Source organism: Equus przewalskii, chromosome X (genome assembly GCF_037783145.1).
Source record: "Equus przewalskii isolate Varuska chromosome X, EquPr2, whole genome shotgun sequence".
Classification (NCBI taxonomy): domain Eukaryota; kingdom Metazoa; phylum Chordata; class Mammalia; order Perissodactyla; family Equidae; genus Equus; species Equus przewalskii.
In genome coordinates this window covers 29,571,778-29,591,956 of record NC_091863.1, presented here as the reverse complement: position 1 = coordinate 29,591,956, position 20,179 = coordinate 29,571,778, and the positions used below count along the sequence as shown (strand labels likewise).

Genomic DNA, 20,179 nt, shown 5'->3' with positions numbered 1-20,179 from the left:
TAGAGTCTATAGGCCTGTTCACGTGTATTTAGACATTTCCCATAACCTGCGGGATGGTTGGGGGTGGACTATGAAAAGCAGTGACGAATAGGAACATATCTAATTGTAGGGACAGGTCCCTAGAAAGTACTCTTTTGTTTAACTGTTTAAGATACGTTCGACAGATAGATAGACAGATGATAGATAGATAGATAGATAGATAGATAGATAGATAGATAGATTAGATAGATAAATAGATAGAGATAAATTTCTATCCATATATATGTAGCATGGCAATATATTTTGTGATTTAACACAAATTAGGCCATGAGATATTTAAAACAAATTCCTATTTAAGAATTGTTCACAATTTGTCAAGATAAATTTAAAGCAGAATGCTAATTTTCGCTACCACAACATTTCATGAGGAAGAACAATTTCAATATCATACACAACACCCAAGATAGATGATTTTTCACCTAGAAAAATAAAGATTATAAAATATGAAGGAAAGAAGAAAACATATGAGTACTTCAAAATATATTTTTCTTACTATGGAGGCTAAAATTTTAAACTAAAAACTTACTGAAAATGGTTGGCAAACTCACATATGTTATTCTGTATTAATATTTTTATATTTGACATCAAGTGGATTAATAGTGTTTTTAACTACGGCTCCTCTCTTACTTGCTTATGGGGAGATTTCTAAGTCTCCGATTATTAAAAATAGACTGAATGTAATCAAAGTTTGATTATAGAATGAAAAAAATCAGTAAAGAAATGGTCATGCAATTGTCACTGACCACAGAACAAATATGATGAAGGCTATGACTAATCTAAAACTTAAAGCATATAAAGTTTTGCTCACACATTTAAGTTTTGTTATATTTATAGCTCCTTGCTGTATACTGAAATTATTGAGTGTCAGTCGGAAGTTAGTAGATTACTCTCATTCTCCCACAGCCAAACTATATGACATACAAGAGATTTTTGAGTTCAAACAAAATGGAACAGCAGCTATTACATGTCAAAATTCCCAGGAGAAATTCTAATTACACCAACAGAGAGTGAACTAGTAACAACCAATTATTGTTTATGGTGAATATAATCTGATTTTTGGAATCTGCTGTAAGAAGTAATTAAATTTATGTGCCTCAAGGGTGTAAATATTTCTTACACAAACCCTATTTTAGAGAGATTCTGACCATTCATTCATCTCTAAGGAAGATATGAAAATTGGGTTGAATGTAATGAAAGGTGAGATGCAGATGGAAAATCAGAGATGGCTTAGTATCTTGAAAGCTCCATTGCTACATCTGACAATCTGAGGTTTAAGTAAACTATTTCTTGAAAGTTTGGCAAAACACCAAATGCAGTCAAAAATATTAGGAAATAATATATAGATGAGGACACCAATTTTAGTGTACTTTGGAAAGTATTCAGAAAGTATCTTCTTCAAGAAGTGGACAAAGGTTTATTTGATGGGATTATTTAAAAGAATCCATATCATCTTCACCAACTAAATCTTCATGTCTGAGAGTTTAAGAGTGTCTAAGTTTTTACCTTAGGCAATTACTATTAGAAAGGTCAGAAAACTTAATAACTTGGCAATAACATCACCTGTCATTGGTAACCTATGTGTGTAGAACTAGTCGAAAAAGACTACCCTTCACTCCACCAACCTCAGTTGAAAGTGAACATTTAATTAGTAAGAACACCTGCCTATAGCGACAAACATAGCAACCTAACAGATGACGGTGCTAAGTTTAGCTCCTATATTATGATGTAAAACTATTCAGTGGAATGGGGGCTCAGGAATTGCATTTTCATCTGTGTAGACCTTGAGAGAAAATTATTTAAATGTCTTTATGAAACAACTATGTTAACTATTCAGTAATATAATTGATAATAATTAGAATCAATCCATACATATATATACACACACACACAAGATGTGTTATAGATAGCCCACTGTAGTACCAAAACCAGGAGAGGTTTAAATTAAAAATTTATAGTAAATCAACATAAACTGAATTAGGATCACACGATAATAATGGAACTTATTGTATGGGGAGGGGCAAGACCTTTACAGAAAATGGACAGGGGCCGTTAATTGAAAGTATATTATTTATGAAAAGAATGTATTCCTGAAAGTGTATATGCAAATCTTAATTTAAAAAATGAAAACATATTCAAAGTTCATTAAAAGAGACAGGTGGTGGCTTCTTTTTGCTCAGTCTTCTGACATATCCACATAAAATACCCAGATGGTGTATGTTTCTCAACCTGCATGACAATCTTCACCATTCAAGGTTGAGAGTTATAAAAAAATCTCAATTTCTATCAGTATTTTCTTGAAGAGTTAATAAGTCTTTCTAAAAAGGAGGCACTTTATGCACCATTTAATGAGAAGATGCAAAAGTTGTTTGTCTATAAGTAATTTTAGAATTACATCTACTTTTACTAGTTTGTGTTGCATATTTCTACTCATTTCTATTCCTATTTTAAACATATAGTTAATAAGGAAGCCAATGTTTCCCTTTTTTGGATAGCATGGTCCCAATTTCTCCTTTTATAAAAAATTTTTTGCCTGTGTCCTGATAAAGAGATGACTGTTAATCCAGTAATCATTTTCCACAGCAAGTGGTTCCCTAATTAAAGTTATGTCATTTAAAAATAACCTGTAAGAAAGATTTTATTCTACAGTGATAACAGGGTCATGGAAATAGGCCATTTTCATTGAGTAAAATGATCTTATCATCATCATATTAAATCATTTTCCACTTAGAATAAAATGCTTTTCCAAGCTATACTAGAGTGCATTTCAATAGTCTAACCATTCATTTTCTATGCCTCAATGGACATTTACCCAGAAATGAGTGGGCAAATAATTGATTTATAGACAAAGTATTTTACGTCTTTTCTTATTTTCTATTTGTTGGAGAAAAAGTTCAAGATTCGAAATAATCAATTTTATGAAAAAATCTCTCTGCCTATTTAAAATGAAGATAACCTTTATTTATTATCAATTTAAATATTTTAGTACTAACAATAAGGAAATTAAATCTGATTAAAACATGATTATTGGCAATTAATATTGTCCTCCTATTTCTTTCAAACCAAGACTCTCAATATTTGACTTTATGAAATAATCCTGGACATGGATTTAGTAACACTTTAATAATCCATATGAGACAATTGTATTCTTAGTGATTATTATTTAAAACCTCAAATCTATGCCAGTTGCTCCAAATATGTTTCAAAGTGAAAGGCCTGCTGTGGAAGCCAAGAAGAATCATGACTGAGAGAGTCTCGAGAGCACAATCCTGCTTTTATCATGTGTGTGAGGGCAGCACAGAGGCTAAGGGTAAGTCTGCCCTGGGAAGTCTTGAAACGTGCAGGTAGAATGCTCACCAGGGCAGCCACTATAAGACACCATAGAATTGAAAGATGTTTTCCATAAGCGTTTAAAGTCGGTATTACTGGATTTAAAAAAATACCATAATTTGAATAATTTATCCCAATATGCTCATTTAATATGGATATTTTTTATAGACAGCAATTTAAGTGTACAACAAAAGCTCTGTTTGCAAAAATATAGAGTCTATGAATACTTAATGGGCTCTTACCAGAGCAAAACAGTTTATTTCGATAACGTTTACAGGTGGTCCAGGAGAGCTATGGATCTCAAGATAATACCAGATGCGTAAATTGCTAAAACCATCATCTGAAAGAAAAAATAGCGCTTAATATAGGCTTCAGAACACCATACTTAATATAAAAGTATGAGAAACATGAACAGATATCATTTTCAAACTCTTTATGATGGACTCATTTGTTAAAAGAGCTGAGGGGAGGGTGAGAAGCTGATTTCATCACAGTTTGTGATTGATTAAGAGAAGCGCCATCCTGCATGGCCATGAGAATGCCCTGGAAAAGCTCCCTGCCCTATGCCTGCCCCAGTAACTCATTAAGTTCTCCACAAAAATAAACTTAAGACTGTTTTACGGTTAATTTAAAGATTAATACTTCGAAAGAAATAAACCAATCTTTTCCCTGTAATTGGTCAAAGCATTCAGATATTGCATGTAGAAATGTCTAAACATGGTATTTTAATTCACAACAGTACATTTCTAGTACCATAAGAATCTAGTCTAGGGGTCGGCCCTGTGGCCAAGTGATTAAGTTCATGCACTCTGCTTTGGCGGCCCAGGGTTCACTGGTTCGGATCTTAGGCATGGACCTAGCACCACTCATCAAGCCATGCTGTGGCGGCGTCCCAAACAGAAGAACTAGAATGACCTACGACTAGGACACACAACTATGTACTGGGGCTTTGTGGGGGCGAAAAAAAGAGGAAGATTGGCAACAGATGTTAGCTCAGGACCAATCTTCCTCACCAAAAAAAAGCATACTTCAAAAAAAAAAGAATCTAGTCTAAGGACAAAGTCAGGAACAGTTCATGAGATTTCTGGCTTCTTGGGATTGTGAAGAAGGATCCTAGCAATTTAGCCCAAAGAAAGCTGGAATGGGATATGGACCAAGTGGTGAAAAAGATATTTATACCTGGATTCCTCATATTTCTTTAAAAAGCAGGTGTTTCTGCCACTGGTGATGTCCAAAGTCACACTCTCGAATCCTGAAACCAGAACCCTGGTCTATCACAACAGCCCTGTGTGGCAGGGTTTGTACTGGCATCAAACCCAGGTTCTTTCCATTCATTCTCATCTGTTCAGATACTCACTTGGATATTCTTTATTCTCCAGTGTTGGGCTAGTTTACAGTTTAAGATATCCTCCAGTTTCAGTTAACTGTATGCATCTTCATATCAGTATTGTCATGTTTTAAAGATTCCAAGAACTGCTATGTTTGATTAACTTACTTAGGTAAATCACTAGCATCTCTGGGCCTCAGTTGCCTCATCGATGAAATAAGAGGCCCAGACTAGTGGAATTCTCAGTCTCTCTCTTCTGCAAGAGAGAGTGTATTGTTCTGCATTGCATTGCATGCTACCGTAAGGCAGTGAATGACATTGTATTGCATTGTACTGTATTGTATTGCATGGCATCGTTTCTTATTGCACTGCACTGTTTTGTACCACACTGTCCTGTATTCCATACTATTCTAATACTTTAGCTTTCAAGCAGCACTTATCAAATTAGCGGATGTGAGACCAATTGAGACATTCAGAGCAATCAGATAGTGAGAGGGAGAAAGACAGGAGGTCTGGTGAGTTCTTATTACAAACACCTGTGAGAAGTTCTTGAGGGCGCACATACCTCCACATTTTGAATTGCCTCTTGTGCTTATTAATTTACAGACACTAGTTAATTCCCTTAAAACTATTAATGTTCAGAGAATAAGTTACCAACTTTATACTGATGTTAGTTTACTGAGGAAACCTCTGCTCACGTTTGTATTGGCTGTTTCTTCAATTCTATGTCAGTGCTTTAAATGCTTTTATGATGTTTAAATGTGACGTCTCAAAATAAAGTTCTTAAAATGAAAAGTGTTTCCTCTTCTAGGTAGCTCATGTATATTTTATGGGTTTTTCCAATGCTTTAATCCACAATGAACTCACAGGGAAAATAATTCTGGAGAGAAAGTGTCTCTATAACTAAGAAGACTGAATGCTCCATAACTCTGCATTAGAGCAAAGAGCAGTAAAACGGTCTGCTCATCTGTGGTCTGTGGAATGAGGACTGTATTAGTCAGGGTTCTCCAGAGAATGCGAACCAACAGAAGGGGGGTGTGCGTGTGTGTATAAAGAGAGAGAGAGAGGAGAGACAGAGGCAGAGAGAGATTTATTTTAAGGACTTGGCTCACATAATTGGCTTGGTAAGTCCAAAAGGTGCAGGTTGGGCCAGCCAGCCTGGATCTCCAGGTCCAGGGAAGAGCGACAGTTTGAGTTCAAAGGCAGTCTATTCGTAGAATTTCTTCTTGCTCTGGGGAGGTCAGTCTTTGTTATATTAAGACCTTCAACTCATTGGATGAGACCCACCCACATTATGGAGGGCAAATCTTCAAAGTCCACAGATCTAAATGTAATGCTCATGCAAAATCACCTTCACAGAAACATCCAAAATAATGTTTGACCTAATATCTGGGCACCATGGACCAGCCAAGTTGACACATAAAATCAGCCATCACAGGGACAATAACACCTCCTATTTGTAATTGCTGTAATTATCACATAAGGCAGTGTTGTGATAGTTTATTTGATTTCTACATTGCTAAAAATGTACAGCGAATATGAATATATTGGTTAGAGTGGGATTAGTGGTGATTAATAAGAAGAACAAGAAAGTTATTAAACTTTGTTTAACTACAGGCTTTGAACATATTAAATTTTCTTCTGATTATAAAATCAATAACGCTCTCTATAGAAATTTGAGAAATTCCTGAAAAGCTCAAAGAAGATGAAAATTAGTAATTATTTCAAGACCCAGAGAAACTCCTTAATTTTTTTGCATTAAATAATAGGCTTAATATATCAAAAAAGACATAGATATAGATACACATATAAATATATAAATACATTGGGATATACCAATTACATATAATTTACTTATTCAAATGTGTGTATATAGATATAAATATGCATACATATATCTAAATATATACTCATTTCTATAATTCAGAGAATATTCACTATTAAAATTTTATTTTCAATTGTTCCACATAATATATCACATAAGGAACATTCTTATATAAAATATTTGTGCATATCTTTGGTTATTTTATTATAACAAATTTCTTAGACGGAAATCATTGCATCAAAAGGGGTAAGCAATTCTTAAAAATTTTAAACATATTGCAAATTCTCTCTTCAAATTTTTATTAATTCAAACTCCCATTATAATACATAAGATTATCTCTTTCAACCTGACCCTCATTAAAACTGGGTGTTATTATTTTTCATATTTCCCTATTTGGGAGGTTAAAAAATTCTTATTTAGTTTTCATTTCTTTTTTGTCCCAGCTTTACTGAGGTATAACTGACTATTAATAATTGTATGCAGGGGCCAGCCTGGTGGTGCAGCAGTTAAGTTCGCACATTCCGCTTCGGTGGCCCGGGGTTCACCGGTTTGGATCCTGGGTGTGGACATGGCACCACTTGGGCAAGCCATGCTGTGGTAGGCGTCCCACATATAAAGTAGAGGAAGATGGGTGCGAATGTTAGCTCAGGGCCAGTCTTCCCCAGTAAAAAGAGGAGGATTGGGGGCAGATGTTGGCTCAGGGATAATCTTCCTCCAAAAAAACAATTGCATATATTTAAGGTATACAACCTGATTGGATATATGTGTACATTCTGAAATAACAACCACAATCAAGCTAAGTAACATATCCATCACATCACACAGTCACCATTTTTTGGCAGGGGGAGGTGAAGACACTTAAGATCTACCTTCTCAGCAAATGTCATCTACACACTACTATATTATTACCTATAATCAAATTATTGTACATTAGATGTGTGGAACTTATTCATTTTGCATAAATGAATCTTTCCTAATAGAAAAGAAATACACCGCTGAGCAATTTGTAAGAAAAAGACCCATGTTATTATAGGGGATGGAGGGTTAATCCTGTCTGAGTAGGGATATGGGAAGACGTAAGAATCGGGGATATGGGTAATATTATTAGATGCATTTTTCCTAGCTCTTAATCTACCTTGCAACCTGTCATCACGCAGCTTAGTAATTTTTTATTAGACATCACTCTATTTTAGTCCATTAACATGACACCATAATATTCTGATTTTCTTTCAAGGTTCTTCTGCCTTAGATATTGATGAGGGTTTAACTCTTAGCATAATCCATCTACAACAGTCATCTATTCTTTGGCCTCACCTGCATGATTTCAATGGACGAAACCTTAAACCTTTACAACCCGTTTTATTATTTTTTTCACCTTGTCTCTGCTCCAAATATTCAACTAATGACTGGATCTTGTCATGTAATGTCTTGCTGTCACATCAAAATCAGGAAGTACAAAACTGTGTTAATAAGCGTTATGACCTCCTAGACTTTTCTGTTTATTCTTGTTGAGTTTAGTAAACTATGCTCTAACATTGCTGCTTTGGCATCCATTTTGTGTGCCCAAGTGCAGGGGCTTGAACTGACACTAGCCCTTCCTGCTAGCACATGCCCTAGTGACAGCCTGCAGTGTCACAAATAAATGTAAATGTCTGACAAGTAAGAATGTAATGTAAGTCCCAACCACTCTGTGATAAGCAGTCTTCCCTGCCTCCCAGGGTCATCCCATAGTGCACGGCTCACATAAAGCCCCATGAAGCTTACCAAAAACCACCACTCTTTTGGGTTTGAACTGATCAATCTGGCCTTAACCCAGAACCCCAAAGCACTCCACCCAAGGATCCTAATAAAGGCATGTGTCCCAGGTCCTTTTCTGCTCTCTCTGCCTGCACCCTGCCTTGACCTCCCTGTGTGGCCCCTGGAGACATGCAGTGTGCCTCCTGTAGGACCTGTGAGTAATAAACTCCTCTATTTCACTTTTTTTTTTTTCCCCAGGAGAAGTTTCGCCCTAAGCTAACATCTGTTAACAATCTTCCTTTTTTCTTCCTTCCCCCCCTCTTAAAGCCCCAGTACATAGTTGTGTATAGTCGTGAATTCTGGTTCCTCTATGTGAATGACCACCACAGCATGGCTACTGACAGACGAGTGGTGTGGTTCCACACCCGGGAACAAACCAAGGCCACTGAAGTGGAGCATGCCAAACTTTAACTGCTAGGCCATCAGGACTGGCTCTCCCTTGTAGTCTTTTGTTGAAACTTGACTCATCATCCAAGTTGCCAGGCTCTACTTAACAGATGTTAATTTAATTAAGACACAACACTTCTAAATTTCTGTCTTAATATTTTTCTATTCACCAAGATATAAACAAACCTTGTTATATTTTGGAACCAATCCCTTCTATCTATCTCCTCTCTCTAGAGTCATCTAATGCTAATCTCTGAAATGTTTTCCATCTTGAGTGGTATTTCTTTATCCCCATCACCACCATAAAAGATATTGTTCTCTTCACTTCAAACCCAATTTTCTGTTGCAGTGTCCTAGCTGGCCCCAACTGCTCTTCCCTTTCCAAATCATTTTGCATAGTGCCTGAATATCAATCTTAATCCATGTATTCTTTGAGGGTTAATTTTATGTGTCAGCTTGGCTGGACTATGGTGGCTAGTTGTTTGATTAAATACCAGTCTGGATGTTGCTGTGAAACTATTTTTTTAAAAATGTGATTAACATATAAATCAGTAGACTGTGAGTAAAACAGATTACCCTCCATAATGTGGGTGGGCCTCCTCCAATCAGTTGAAGGCCCTAAGAGCAAAGACTAAGCTTGCCTGAAGAAGAAGCAATTCTTAGTCAGGACTGAAACATGGAAACCCTGCCTGAGCTTGCAGCCTGCCTGGGCTGCCCTGGGGAAGGAATTTGGACTCAAGACAGCACCAGTAACTCCTACCTAATTTTCTTCCCTCCTTACCAGCCCTACAGATTTTGAACTTGCCAGTCCCCACAATCATGTTAGCCAATTCCTTAAAATGTCTCTTTGTCTTTCTCTCTCTCTGAATATGTGTATATATATAATATTGTATTATTTATATTATGCTATAATATAATATATTATGGTGGTGTCTGTTTCTCTAAGACTTCTGATGAATACAAATTCATTCAATAAAGATTTCTTCCTTGGTATACCTCTGGGTCTCCACAACTTTGCTCTTGGTGACCCACTCTTCTCTAAAGCCCTTTTATGTCCCTGCTACTCATCCATAAGAGAACTCATTCACCCATTCTCCAGGAAAACTGCCCTGACTATTCCAACTCTCCACCATCTCATTTTCCTTTGAATTTCTACTAAAAAGATACAGTATTGAACAACAGTCAAATAATATAGGAAGGGAAAAAGTATAGCATTTACTTTCTTTTCATATGGGAAAGATTGCTATCATCTCCTATATTGACATAGGGAAGAATATTACATTGTTAAAATAATATACTCATTAACATTTTATCAGAAATGTACAGTAACTTTTTGTTTAATAATGGAAATATATATAAAGTTTTCACTTATGAAAGAGTAGGCAGACTTCAAGCTGAAGTATTATAATCTATTAATGTTAAAAGCAGTATGAATCTAGAAAGTAAGCCACACAGTTAATCCTGAAATAATACAACAAAATTCTTACTGATATATGCAGTACACAATTGTCTATGTACTATGAATGTAAAGTATCTATTCATTTAAAAGTGAATGAGGGGGGCTGGCCCCGTGGCCGAGTGGTTAAGTTCGCGCGCTCCGCTGCAGGCGGCCCAGTGTTTCGTCGGTTCGAATCCTGGGCGCGGACATGGCACTGCTCATCAGACCACGCTGAGGCAGCGTCCCACATGCCACAACTAGAGGAACCCACAACGAAGAATGCACAACTATGTACCGGGGGGCTTTGGGGAGAAAAAGGAAAAAATAAAAAAATCTTTAAAAAAAAAAAAAGTAGCATATTAGAAAGATCAGTTTAAAAAAAAAAAAAAGTGAATGATGAGGGTTTACGAAGAGTAATCGTGAAACTCCACATAATAATAAATTTACCTGAGTCTTCCTCCCCAAAATCTTGAGATAGTTCTGATAATGATTTCTGAAAGGAGGGTATTCGATCTCGATCTTGATCAGAGTCTTCCTCAGAATCATCATCTTCTCTGCTTTTAACGGAAAATGAAATCGTACCTACAACACATTAGTACAAGATGGCAGATTAAACAGGGATTCGTTTTTAGAATGAAAGGTCAGTTTCACGTATCAATGTTGCTCTAGCTTGAAACTAATAAATACAAAGCCAAGCATAAATTCTAGGTGTTAGTATCAGAATTAAACTTGATGGTGGTACTGAAGAATTTAATGGAAAGTTCAAGGAAATATTTTCAAAATCTCCATTAAAACGGTAATTTTTAACAGCTTTCTTATAATTAAGAAAATGTGGCAAATAATAGAACTGTATCAGCTTTCAGAAAACTTACTGGTCTTGGGTGACCGTTCTTACATATTTTCTTCCTAAATCATTTTTAACACTATTTATTACCTAATTTAAAAACTTTTTATTTTGTCTTATAAAATACCCTAAGCATGAATTTTCCTTTAAACACTTAATATGTAAGATATAATTGTATTACATATTAAGTTGTCAGTGTCAAAACTTGGCACTCTATCTGGAATTTTTGTTACACTAACATTAACTTAGAAAAGATTAGTATTAATTTTTACATTGAAATTAATATACATATGGAAATAATTCAGAATTGGCCTTGATATCTCAATACCAGCTTGCCATATTCATATTCTTCTTATTCACATTTAGAGAATGGTTCAAATCTTCTTTCCCCTCAGACTTCCAACACTTCCTTCTCCCTCCTCATTCCTAGTTGATCATCTTGTTTCTATTTCACTAAGAAAATTGACACTTTCAGGAAAGAACTTCACAGTCCCCTCACCACATTGACCAACTCTTCACATCGGTGACCGTATCTTCTGGCCTTCCTCCTCTATGAATCCGGGACCACCCCTTGGATCTGTGCACTCGATCCCCATCTACTCCAGTCTAACAAGGACCTTGCTACTATAATGTTCCCCACTCTCTTCTGCATTTTCAATTTCTCCCTCTTTCAAACATGCTGTAATAACACCTAACTTCCAAAAAGCCTTCTCTCCATCTCATGTGTGTGTGTGAATGCATCTATTTGTATGTTTACATACACACACACAATACTTTGTTAGGTTCAGTACTAAAATCTGGAGGAAATGCACAACATAAATCACCAAAAATGACTCAAGGCATAAATATATTCATGGATATTAAACAAATTTTTTAAAAAAATCAAAGAGATATCTGGCACTGATCTAAGCAGGTTTAATAGGTGACTTCTTTCAAATGGGAAAAGAACAGAATATTGTCACACTATTAAGATTTTTAGAGAGAATTAAAGATAAAGATAAAAAAGAGATAAAGTTATGGTGGAATATTTAAAGCTAAGATAACACATACCAAACTACTAAAACTGACTCATAAATAAACAGAAAATTTGAATAGACAGAAAACTAGTAAGGGGATTGAATCAGTAATCAAAACCCCTCTACAAAGAAAAGCCAAGGAGCAGATAACTTCACTGTTGAATTCTACCAATTATTTAAAGAAGAATTAACACTATTCTTTCTCAAACACTTTCAAAAAATTGAAGAGGAAGGAAAACTTCCTAACTCATTTTATGAGGCCAGCATTGCCCTGATACAACAGACAAACAACAACAGTACTAGAAAAGAAAACTAGAATCCAAGATTCTTTATAAATATGAAGCAAAAATTCTCAACAAAATACTAGCAAACCAAATTCAGCAGCATGTTAAAAGAATTATAGACCATTATCAAGTGGGATTCATTTCAGGAATGAATGAATGAATGAATGAATGAAGGGTGATTCAACATACAAAACTCAATCAATGTAATATACCACATTAACAGAATGAAAGAAAAAAACATATGATCATCTCAATTGATGGATAAAAAGTATTTAACAAAATTCAGCAGCCTTTCACGATAAAAACACTCAGTAAACAAGGAATAAAAGAAAACTTCCTCAAAACGTTAACGACCATATATGAAAAGCCCACAGCTAACATGCTCAATGGTGAAAGACTAAACACTTTTCCTCTAAGATTAGGACCAAGACGAGGATTTCTTGTTTTATCACTGCTATTGGACATGAATACTAGAATTTCTACCCAGAACAATTGTGCAAGAAAAAGTAGAGAAGTCATTTAAACTGGAAAGGAAGAAGTAAAATTATCCTTGTCAGCAGACAACATAATTTTATATGTAGAAAATCTTAGTGATTTCACAAAAAAATTGTATTCAGCAGATTGGTAGCATACAAAATCAACACACAAAATCAGTTGAATTTCTATACACTAGTAATGAACAATTTGAAACAGAAATTAAGAACACAATTCAGTTAGATAAAACCATTATTTGGAAAAACCTACATATGTTAAACAACATGTGTGCACTGAATAATAAGGAAACCTAATCAATATTCCAAATACTATGAAATAATCTCAAGAATTAAAAATACATATTCTCCATTCTTTCTCATTTCAGTCTATTTATATATTCACCATAATTTTTTTCTCCAACACATCCATTTAAACATTATTACATTTTTATTATCCCTTAACAAATAGAAATTGAGCAATCATTTGTAAAACAATTCAAAAGCCCTATGTGAGTGTAACAAGACCATATATTACAGACCAGAATGAGAAATTAAGTATCTACTTCAAAAAATAGCAATGGGTGAAGAAACTATGGAAACAATTACAGGTTATTTAATAGCTTATGTTTTAATTGAAAGAACACTTTCAAGCAATGCATCTTAGAATTATGCCACTAATTTATACACAGTTTTTTCTAGTGAAAATCTTTTCCTTGGCAATATAATTTTAACTTTATTTCTAAATAATTACATTTTTAATTGCATCTTTATTTTTGGTTATTAATTAGCTACTGTAGAAGAGGAGAGCTGTCAAATTCTTGTAAACTTGTTACAAAGAATAGCATTAGACTCAGCAGTCTGTCAGCAGTCAACTTTCCAATCAAATGCAGGAAATAATGATTATGAGAAAAATATATGTTTCAAAAGATGATCATTTTTTTCCACACTATATGTACATGTGATTACTGTGTCCCCTATATTCTCTGATCTGGCTAAGGCCAACGACATCCAAAAAGAAACAAAAATAAATAACAGTTTGATTGTTGGTGCTTGAGTTTATCAGAGTAATAGGAAAATTATCAGACTGCTTTGGAAAAACTATAGGTATAACAGATATCAGAGTAGTGACCCAAAGCAACTCTCCAAGATACAACATCTTGTTGGAGATTAACGTAAAATTACATTGATTAAGAAAATCATAATGGAGATTTTTGGTTTGTCTGAAGAGAGTGTTACAAAAAAACCTAATAGGAATAGTAATTATAACTGCTATATTTTCAATAGCACAAGCTTTTATTTTGACAAACGGAGTTTTTTTCTCTGTTAAACACTCTAAGCATTTGATTTTCCAAAATGCTTTTTTCAATAGTCAATAAAACAAGGATTTCATAGTATGTCATTTTTTAAAAATTAGGAATTTTTCCCTGATTTCATACTATCTTGTAAAATGTAAATATCAGACTCAAGTTTAAAGACTGAGTAATGGAATTTTATATTAACAGTTTTTCTTTGGAAAAACCATTTATTTAATGCCTGCTCTGTTAGGCATATGCTAAATGCTTCCCATTCATTATCTTATTTAATTCTTTTAATAAACATGAGTTAATTACTCATTAGGCTCATTTTAAAGCTGAGCAACCTGGACATAGAGAAGGTTGGGTAGCTTATGCCAGGTCACACAGGTATTAAGTGGCAAAGACATATATATTTCCCTGACATAGAATATGGGAAATGGCACATTAAATCATGTCTAAATATCACCAAGGATACCACAGAATAAACAGGCTTTTGATTGGAAAAATAGCAAAATCATTCACATACTTAGAAAACCTTTACTTTGACCAACAGTGATAGGTCTCAGATACTGCTCATTGATCACCTAAACTATTTCATCTCTTAGAAAATTTCTAAAAGCAAGTTTCCATGGCAACAGTTAAATCTGGCAAGGTCTCTGATCTCTTGGCACTTGGCCCCCTCACACTCACCCTGCTCCCTCCACTGGCTTCGTGCTTCATCTCTCCCTGTTGCTAATGAGGAATAATACTAAGAAAAATCTCCATATGGCTGGGATTTATCAACTTGTGAATTTCTCAGAGGCACATTAATTCCATCAAGAAGTTTTTTCATAAGTATTTGCTCTATGTACATTATATTACACATGATCAAATGAATTTCAATTGTTTTGTTTGTCTTCTATCATACTACCCTATAAAATCTGAACAGCAAGACTAAAGATGAAACCCTAAGGAATCCTCTGCTAACCCTCCACCTTCCTCTATCTTTTTCTTCCTTCATTTTAACCTTATTTCTAACTCTCTTGTTTTTGTTTTATTTCCCCTTCATTAGGGGACCAAAAGGCAAGGCAGACAAACAAAATTATGTGGCTGATATAGAAGAGAGATTAAGAAATCGGTGCTATAGCCACATCTGTCTTTATTCTGTGTATAATATGGCTCTTGTCTCCCACTCTTTTAGGCTCTTAATTTTTATGATAAAATGTATAGTAGTTTAGCACCCAACTGTAGTCCTATAGGCTCCATTTTTTTTGTGGTATTATACTGCTTGTTTCTTCTATAACACATTTTTGACATGAGTATAACAGAAGACACCACAGACAATAGGGAAGGCTTATTAACATCTACAGGATTCAGATTTGTGTTGTAGAGGATGGTTGATTATGTTGTAACTTTAGTAAGAATCATGCTTTCATTTCTGGGGCAGGATGTTAAAGCAGTGATAGTCTAGATTGCTATTAAAACCACATGTTCCTTCCTGATCCATATAAGAAAAAAGCGATAAATTGCATTTCCTCAAAATTAGTTCTCATCAAAACTTCTATAATCATTTCACAATGAATACATAATCAAATCATCACATTGTGCATCTTAAATATATACAATTTTTACTTGTCAATTATACCTCAATAAAGCTGGAAAAAAATTAAATTTCTGCTACTCAATAGATGCTGTTAAGAAAATTAAAAAGAAAGCCAAAAACTGGGAGAAAACTTTTGAAAGCCTGTATCTGATAAAGGACATGTATCCAGATTATATTTTTTTTAAAAAAAATCTCAAAATGCAACAATAAGAAAACAATCTAATGGAGAGGGAGTAGGCAAAAGATTTGAAAAGGCATTTCAATTAAGAAGACATATGGATGACAGACAAGCACAAGAAAAGATGCTCAACATTATTATTCATTACTGAAATGAAGATTAAAACCACACTGTAATAGCACTGCACACAAATTAAAATGGATAAAATTGAAATGGCTAACTCTACTCAGTATGGTCAAGGATGTAGAGAAACTGGAACTTTCATACATTGCTGGTGAGAATGGGAAAAGGAACAATCTCTTTGAGAAACTGTCTGGCAGTTTCCTGAAACATTATAAATTCAACTACCATACTATCTAGCCATCCCACACATAAGTGATTCATGCAGGAGAAATGAAAGCATATGCTCATACAAAGACTTACACATGAATGCTCATATCAGCTTCATTTGTAATTACCAAAAGATGGGGAAAAAACCCAAATGTCCATTAACAAGTAAATAGATAAATCATGGTACAGTATGTCTTGCTTAATGACGGGGATACGTTCTGAGAAATGTGTTGTTAGGCAATTTCGTCATCGTGCGAATATCACAGAGTGTACTCACACAAACCTAGATGGTATAGCCTACTACACACCTAGGCTACATGGTACCAGTCTTATGGGACCACTGTTGCATATGCAGTCCATCGCTGACTGAAACATCGTTATGCGGCGCATGACTGTATAACCATTCCACGGACTACTACTCAGCAATAAAAGAAATAAAGTATTGATCCATGTACCGTGTGGATGGATCTGAAAATAATTATGTTGCACACGAGAAAACAGTCAGAAAACGATGTACATTGTGTGATTTCATTTATATACAATCTTATAAAATGCACTTAAAGTGAAAGAAAACAGATAAATGATTGCCTAGGGCAAGGGTGGCTTGGGGCACGAGGGGAGGAGAGGGCAAAAGGATTAAAAATGAACACAAGGAAACTTTTTGGGGTGACATATTCATTATCTGAACTGTGTCAACGGTTTCATGGGTGTATACATATGTTAAAACTTCTCAAACTGCATACTTTAAATATATACAGTTTATTATATGTCAATTACGTGGCAATAAAGCTGTTAAAAATATACACTGCATGTTATTATACCCACCACTGCTCAGCAGGTAGTGATAGGAATTGAGAACCATCACCCAAAATCGGAAGGATTGTAGAAGCAGGATTTGTAAGTGGAGTTCACAACCACCTATTGGTATCTTTCCTGCAGCAGGCAATAGCATGTGCAAGATAATTAATGCAGCATAATTCATGAAGCCATCATATTGAGATGCCCAGAAGACTTTTATCTATCTACCTAGGTATCTATCTATTTATCTATCTAACATATTTATCTGCATCTCCTTTTAGTTCCATAAGGTCACGTATGTTTCACCGCCATCGAATGCTATTCTTTGTTCATCTGTTTGGGATTCACCTCACTGTGAAGTTTATATTCAATAGAGGATCAACAGCCTGCCTTGCATTCCCAAGGAGAACTACGTCTCTAACACATAATCAAGAATTACAAGTGAGTGTTGTACCAATTAAACGTGGGCCTCATGGTAAACAATGAAATTCCAGGAGTATCTTCCTTCAGCTTGACAGAAGAGGTGCCATTTTCAAATTCATGCTTTTCTCTAAGTTTGTAAATCTTCCTTATTCTCATATTTTACCGCACTTCTATTAGTGCACTACTAAGCAATTTTTTAAATACTTCAGAAACTATTTTCGAAGTGTATTGTTTCTTCCTTTGATATTCACTGGATAGCTGCTGTTGTTTGCCGGGTGTTGGTCTGGAGGCCAATGCTGGCCTGACAGTCAAAGGACAGATCACCTTGTGTAAAGGCAGAAACTGCAGTATATGTCATCACTCATTGATCTATTGACATGAATGAGTTTATCTGTAGACAATCATCTAAGTAGGGCTTGAGACTAGAGTTAACACTTATTTTGATATTGTAGTCAAGGGGCAGGAAAAAGGTGTAGTGCTCACAAGCCCTTGAAGGTAATACCATGCAGGTGGCCAAAGCTATCATGAAACATCAGAGCACCCGCTACCTGGGAAAGCAGAGATGGTAAAAGCAAAGAAGAGAGCCCAAAAGACCATGAGAGCATCCTAGCAAACCCAATTTATTCTCTCTGCAGCACCTCAAGGCCCTGCTTTTGGAAACCATTTCTTTTATCCAAAAGAGCATGTAAATGCTTTATAGCAACCAACACTTGTTTTGAAAGACCAGGGCCATCCGACTAGTTTTTATGCTTTTATGCCTATGTAGCAGTTCACAATGGTGGTGGGAGCAAGCCAGTAAGACCCAAATTCAGTTTTAGCCAAGCTTTGGATAGCATCCTCCCTGGCATTTTCATTGAGATAAACTAGGACAGAGTGGGGACAAAAGCTTCAAATACCCCCATATATCCATATCATGTTAGGAAATTTTAAAAAATGGGAGTTATTATATTAAATAAGAGTGATAGGACCAGCCCTGGTGGTGTAGTGGTTAGGTTCAGTGTGCTCCACCTCTGTGGCCCAGGTTCAGTTCCTGGGTACAGACCTACACCACTCATCTGTCAGTAGCCATGCTGTGGTGGTGGCTCACATACCAAAAAAAAAAAAAAAAGAGGAAGACCGGCATGGATGTTAGCTCAGGGCAAATCTTCCTCAGAGAAAAAAACAGAGTGATAAACATTGACTGAGCAGCTACTGGATGAGCACTTTTCATATATTCCAATTTAATGCTCATAACTGCCTTAGAAGGTCAAATATTATCTATATTTTACATGTAAGAAATCTAATATTCAGTGAGGTTAATTATATTACCAAGATCATACAACCAGAGAATCATATAATTGGAAGTTGAGGTCATATTTGACTTCTGAACGTGTTCCTTTGCAACATAATAACAGTAAAATAGGAAATAGCAAAGCGAAAGATGTGCAATTTTGCCATTTCAACGTGGTGGTTAGCATGAATATACTGCCCAAGCGTTAAATGAAAAATGCAAATTTAAATAGCACTATGTTTACTCAGCATCACATTCTGAAAGTACACGTGACAAGCAGTGCTTTTCATGACATACAATATTAGAAATCTAATTTTGAACTGAATCTGTATTTCAAAGATGGCAACTGGTAATACATATCTTTCTGCATAGCATATCATTTCAGAGAGTAGCAGGATGCCAACTATAAAAACTATTTCTATCTTGTTTAAACATAGGCCTAACATAAGAACTTTATTGTGCACACATTAAACGTTTTGTTTTGACATTCAGTAGAAGTTTATTGAGAAGAAATCTTAAAAAGTCTTAGCAAAGCTGACTGAAAGCTTGTTTGCAATTGTTTGGACGAGGGTTTCTGGTGTCAATGTCATAATAGATGACATTCCAGCATACAGACTTTTGAATTGCAAATTTGCAGAAATGAATTCTAGTTATAATTCACAGTTGTGCTGAACTGAATGAATACAATCACTTTTCAGCAAGCAAAAAACCCCGCTTTCATTTGCTATTGAAAAAATACAAGGTAATTGTTGACTGCACCAAAACCGATCATTGTCACCTACTTTCCGGAGCTACCGGCTTACCAAGGGTCACAGAAAATAAGAATCTCAGATTACTCTATCTTGAATGTTCAGAGTGGAGACTAAATTTACTAATATGAGTGTAAATCACTTTAAATGTGTATTTTCAATATTTAGTTTTCTAACGTGGAATAAACAGTTAAAGCACCTCGGTGATGGCAATGAACCGTGCCCACGTAGTATTCTATAACATCTAGAGACTTGACCCTCTAAGTAAATGCTATATGAAAATTTTCCTTATTTTTTTAACTGAGATATGATTGACATACAACATTGTATTAGTTTTAGGTGTAAAAATAGTCTTGTGTAAAATTTAGAGATCATTTTAGGCCACTAGGCCATGATCAACATATTAAATTATTTCAGCCTGATTTTTTGTTCATACATTTGAATGACTCATAACTCAATAAACAATCCTCGTTAATAGTTTTCTCTATTGTACTTCCATCACTCCTTGGACAAAGGTAAAATATTCAACTACCTGAGTTCCCTCCTTTGGTTACAAACAAATGTCATTAATGATTCTTAGAATTCTAAAGACTTTTCCCCTGGAGATGAAGGTATGTTTGTTGCTCACAAGTAGGAATTCATAAGACATAATTATGAAGTCCTATACTTGTGTTAAAAAAAATCAACTGCACTAGTTAAGAATAGATAAAACATGTTTAAAATATTTAGGGTTTGCCATTTTACAATATGTTGGAAGTGATGTTCAGAGAACTTCCTCCCAACCAAAACTTTTAAGT

At 35.1% G+C, this 20,179-nt stretch overlaps 1 protein-coding gene across 1 annotated transcript in view; it reads right to left on the bottom strand.

The window, feature by feature from the left end:
- The window catches only part of CFAP47 (cilia and flagella associated protein 47), a 422,907-nt gene that overhangs the window by 105,639 nt on the left and 297,089 nt on the right, over window positions 1-20,179 (bottom strand). Inside the window, exons 50-51 of the mRNA XM_070603391.1 lie at window positions 10,588-10,722; window positions 3,609-3,706 (exon numbers count right to left, since the gene is read on the bottom strand). Coding sequence (XP_070459492.1) covers window positions 3,609-3,706; window positions 10,588-10,722 — 233 coding nt within the window. The remainder of the gene's footprint in view (window positions 1-3,608; window positions 3,707-10,587; window positions 10,723-20,179) is intronic.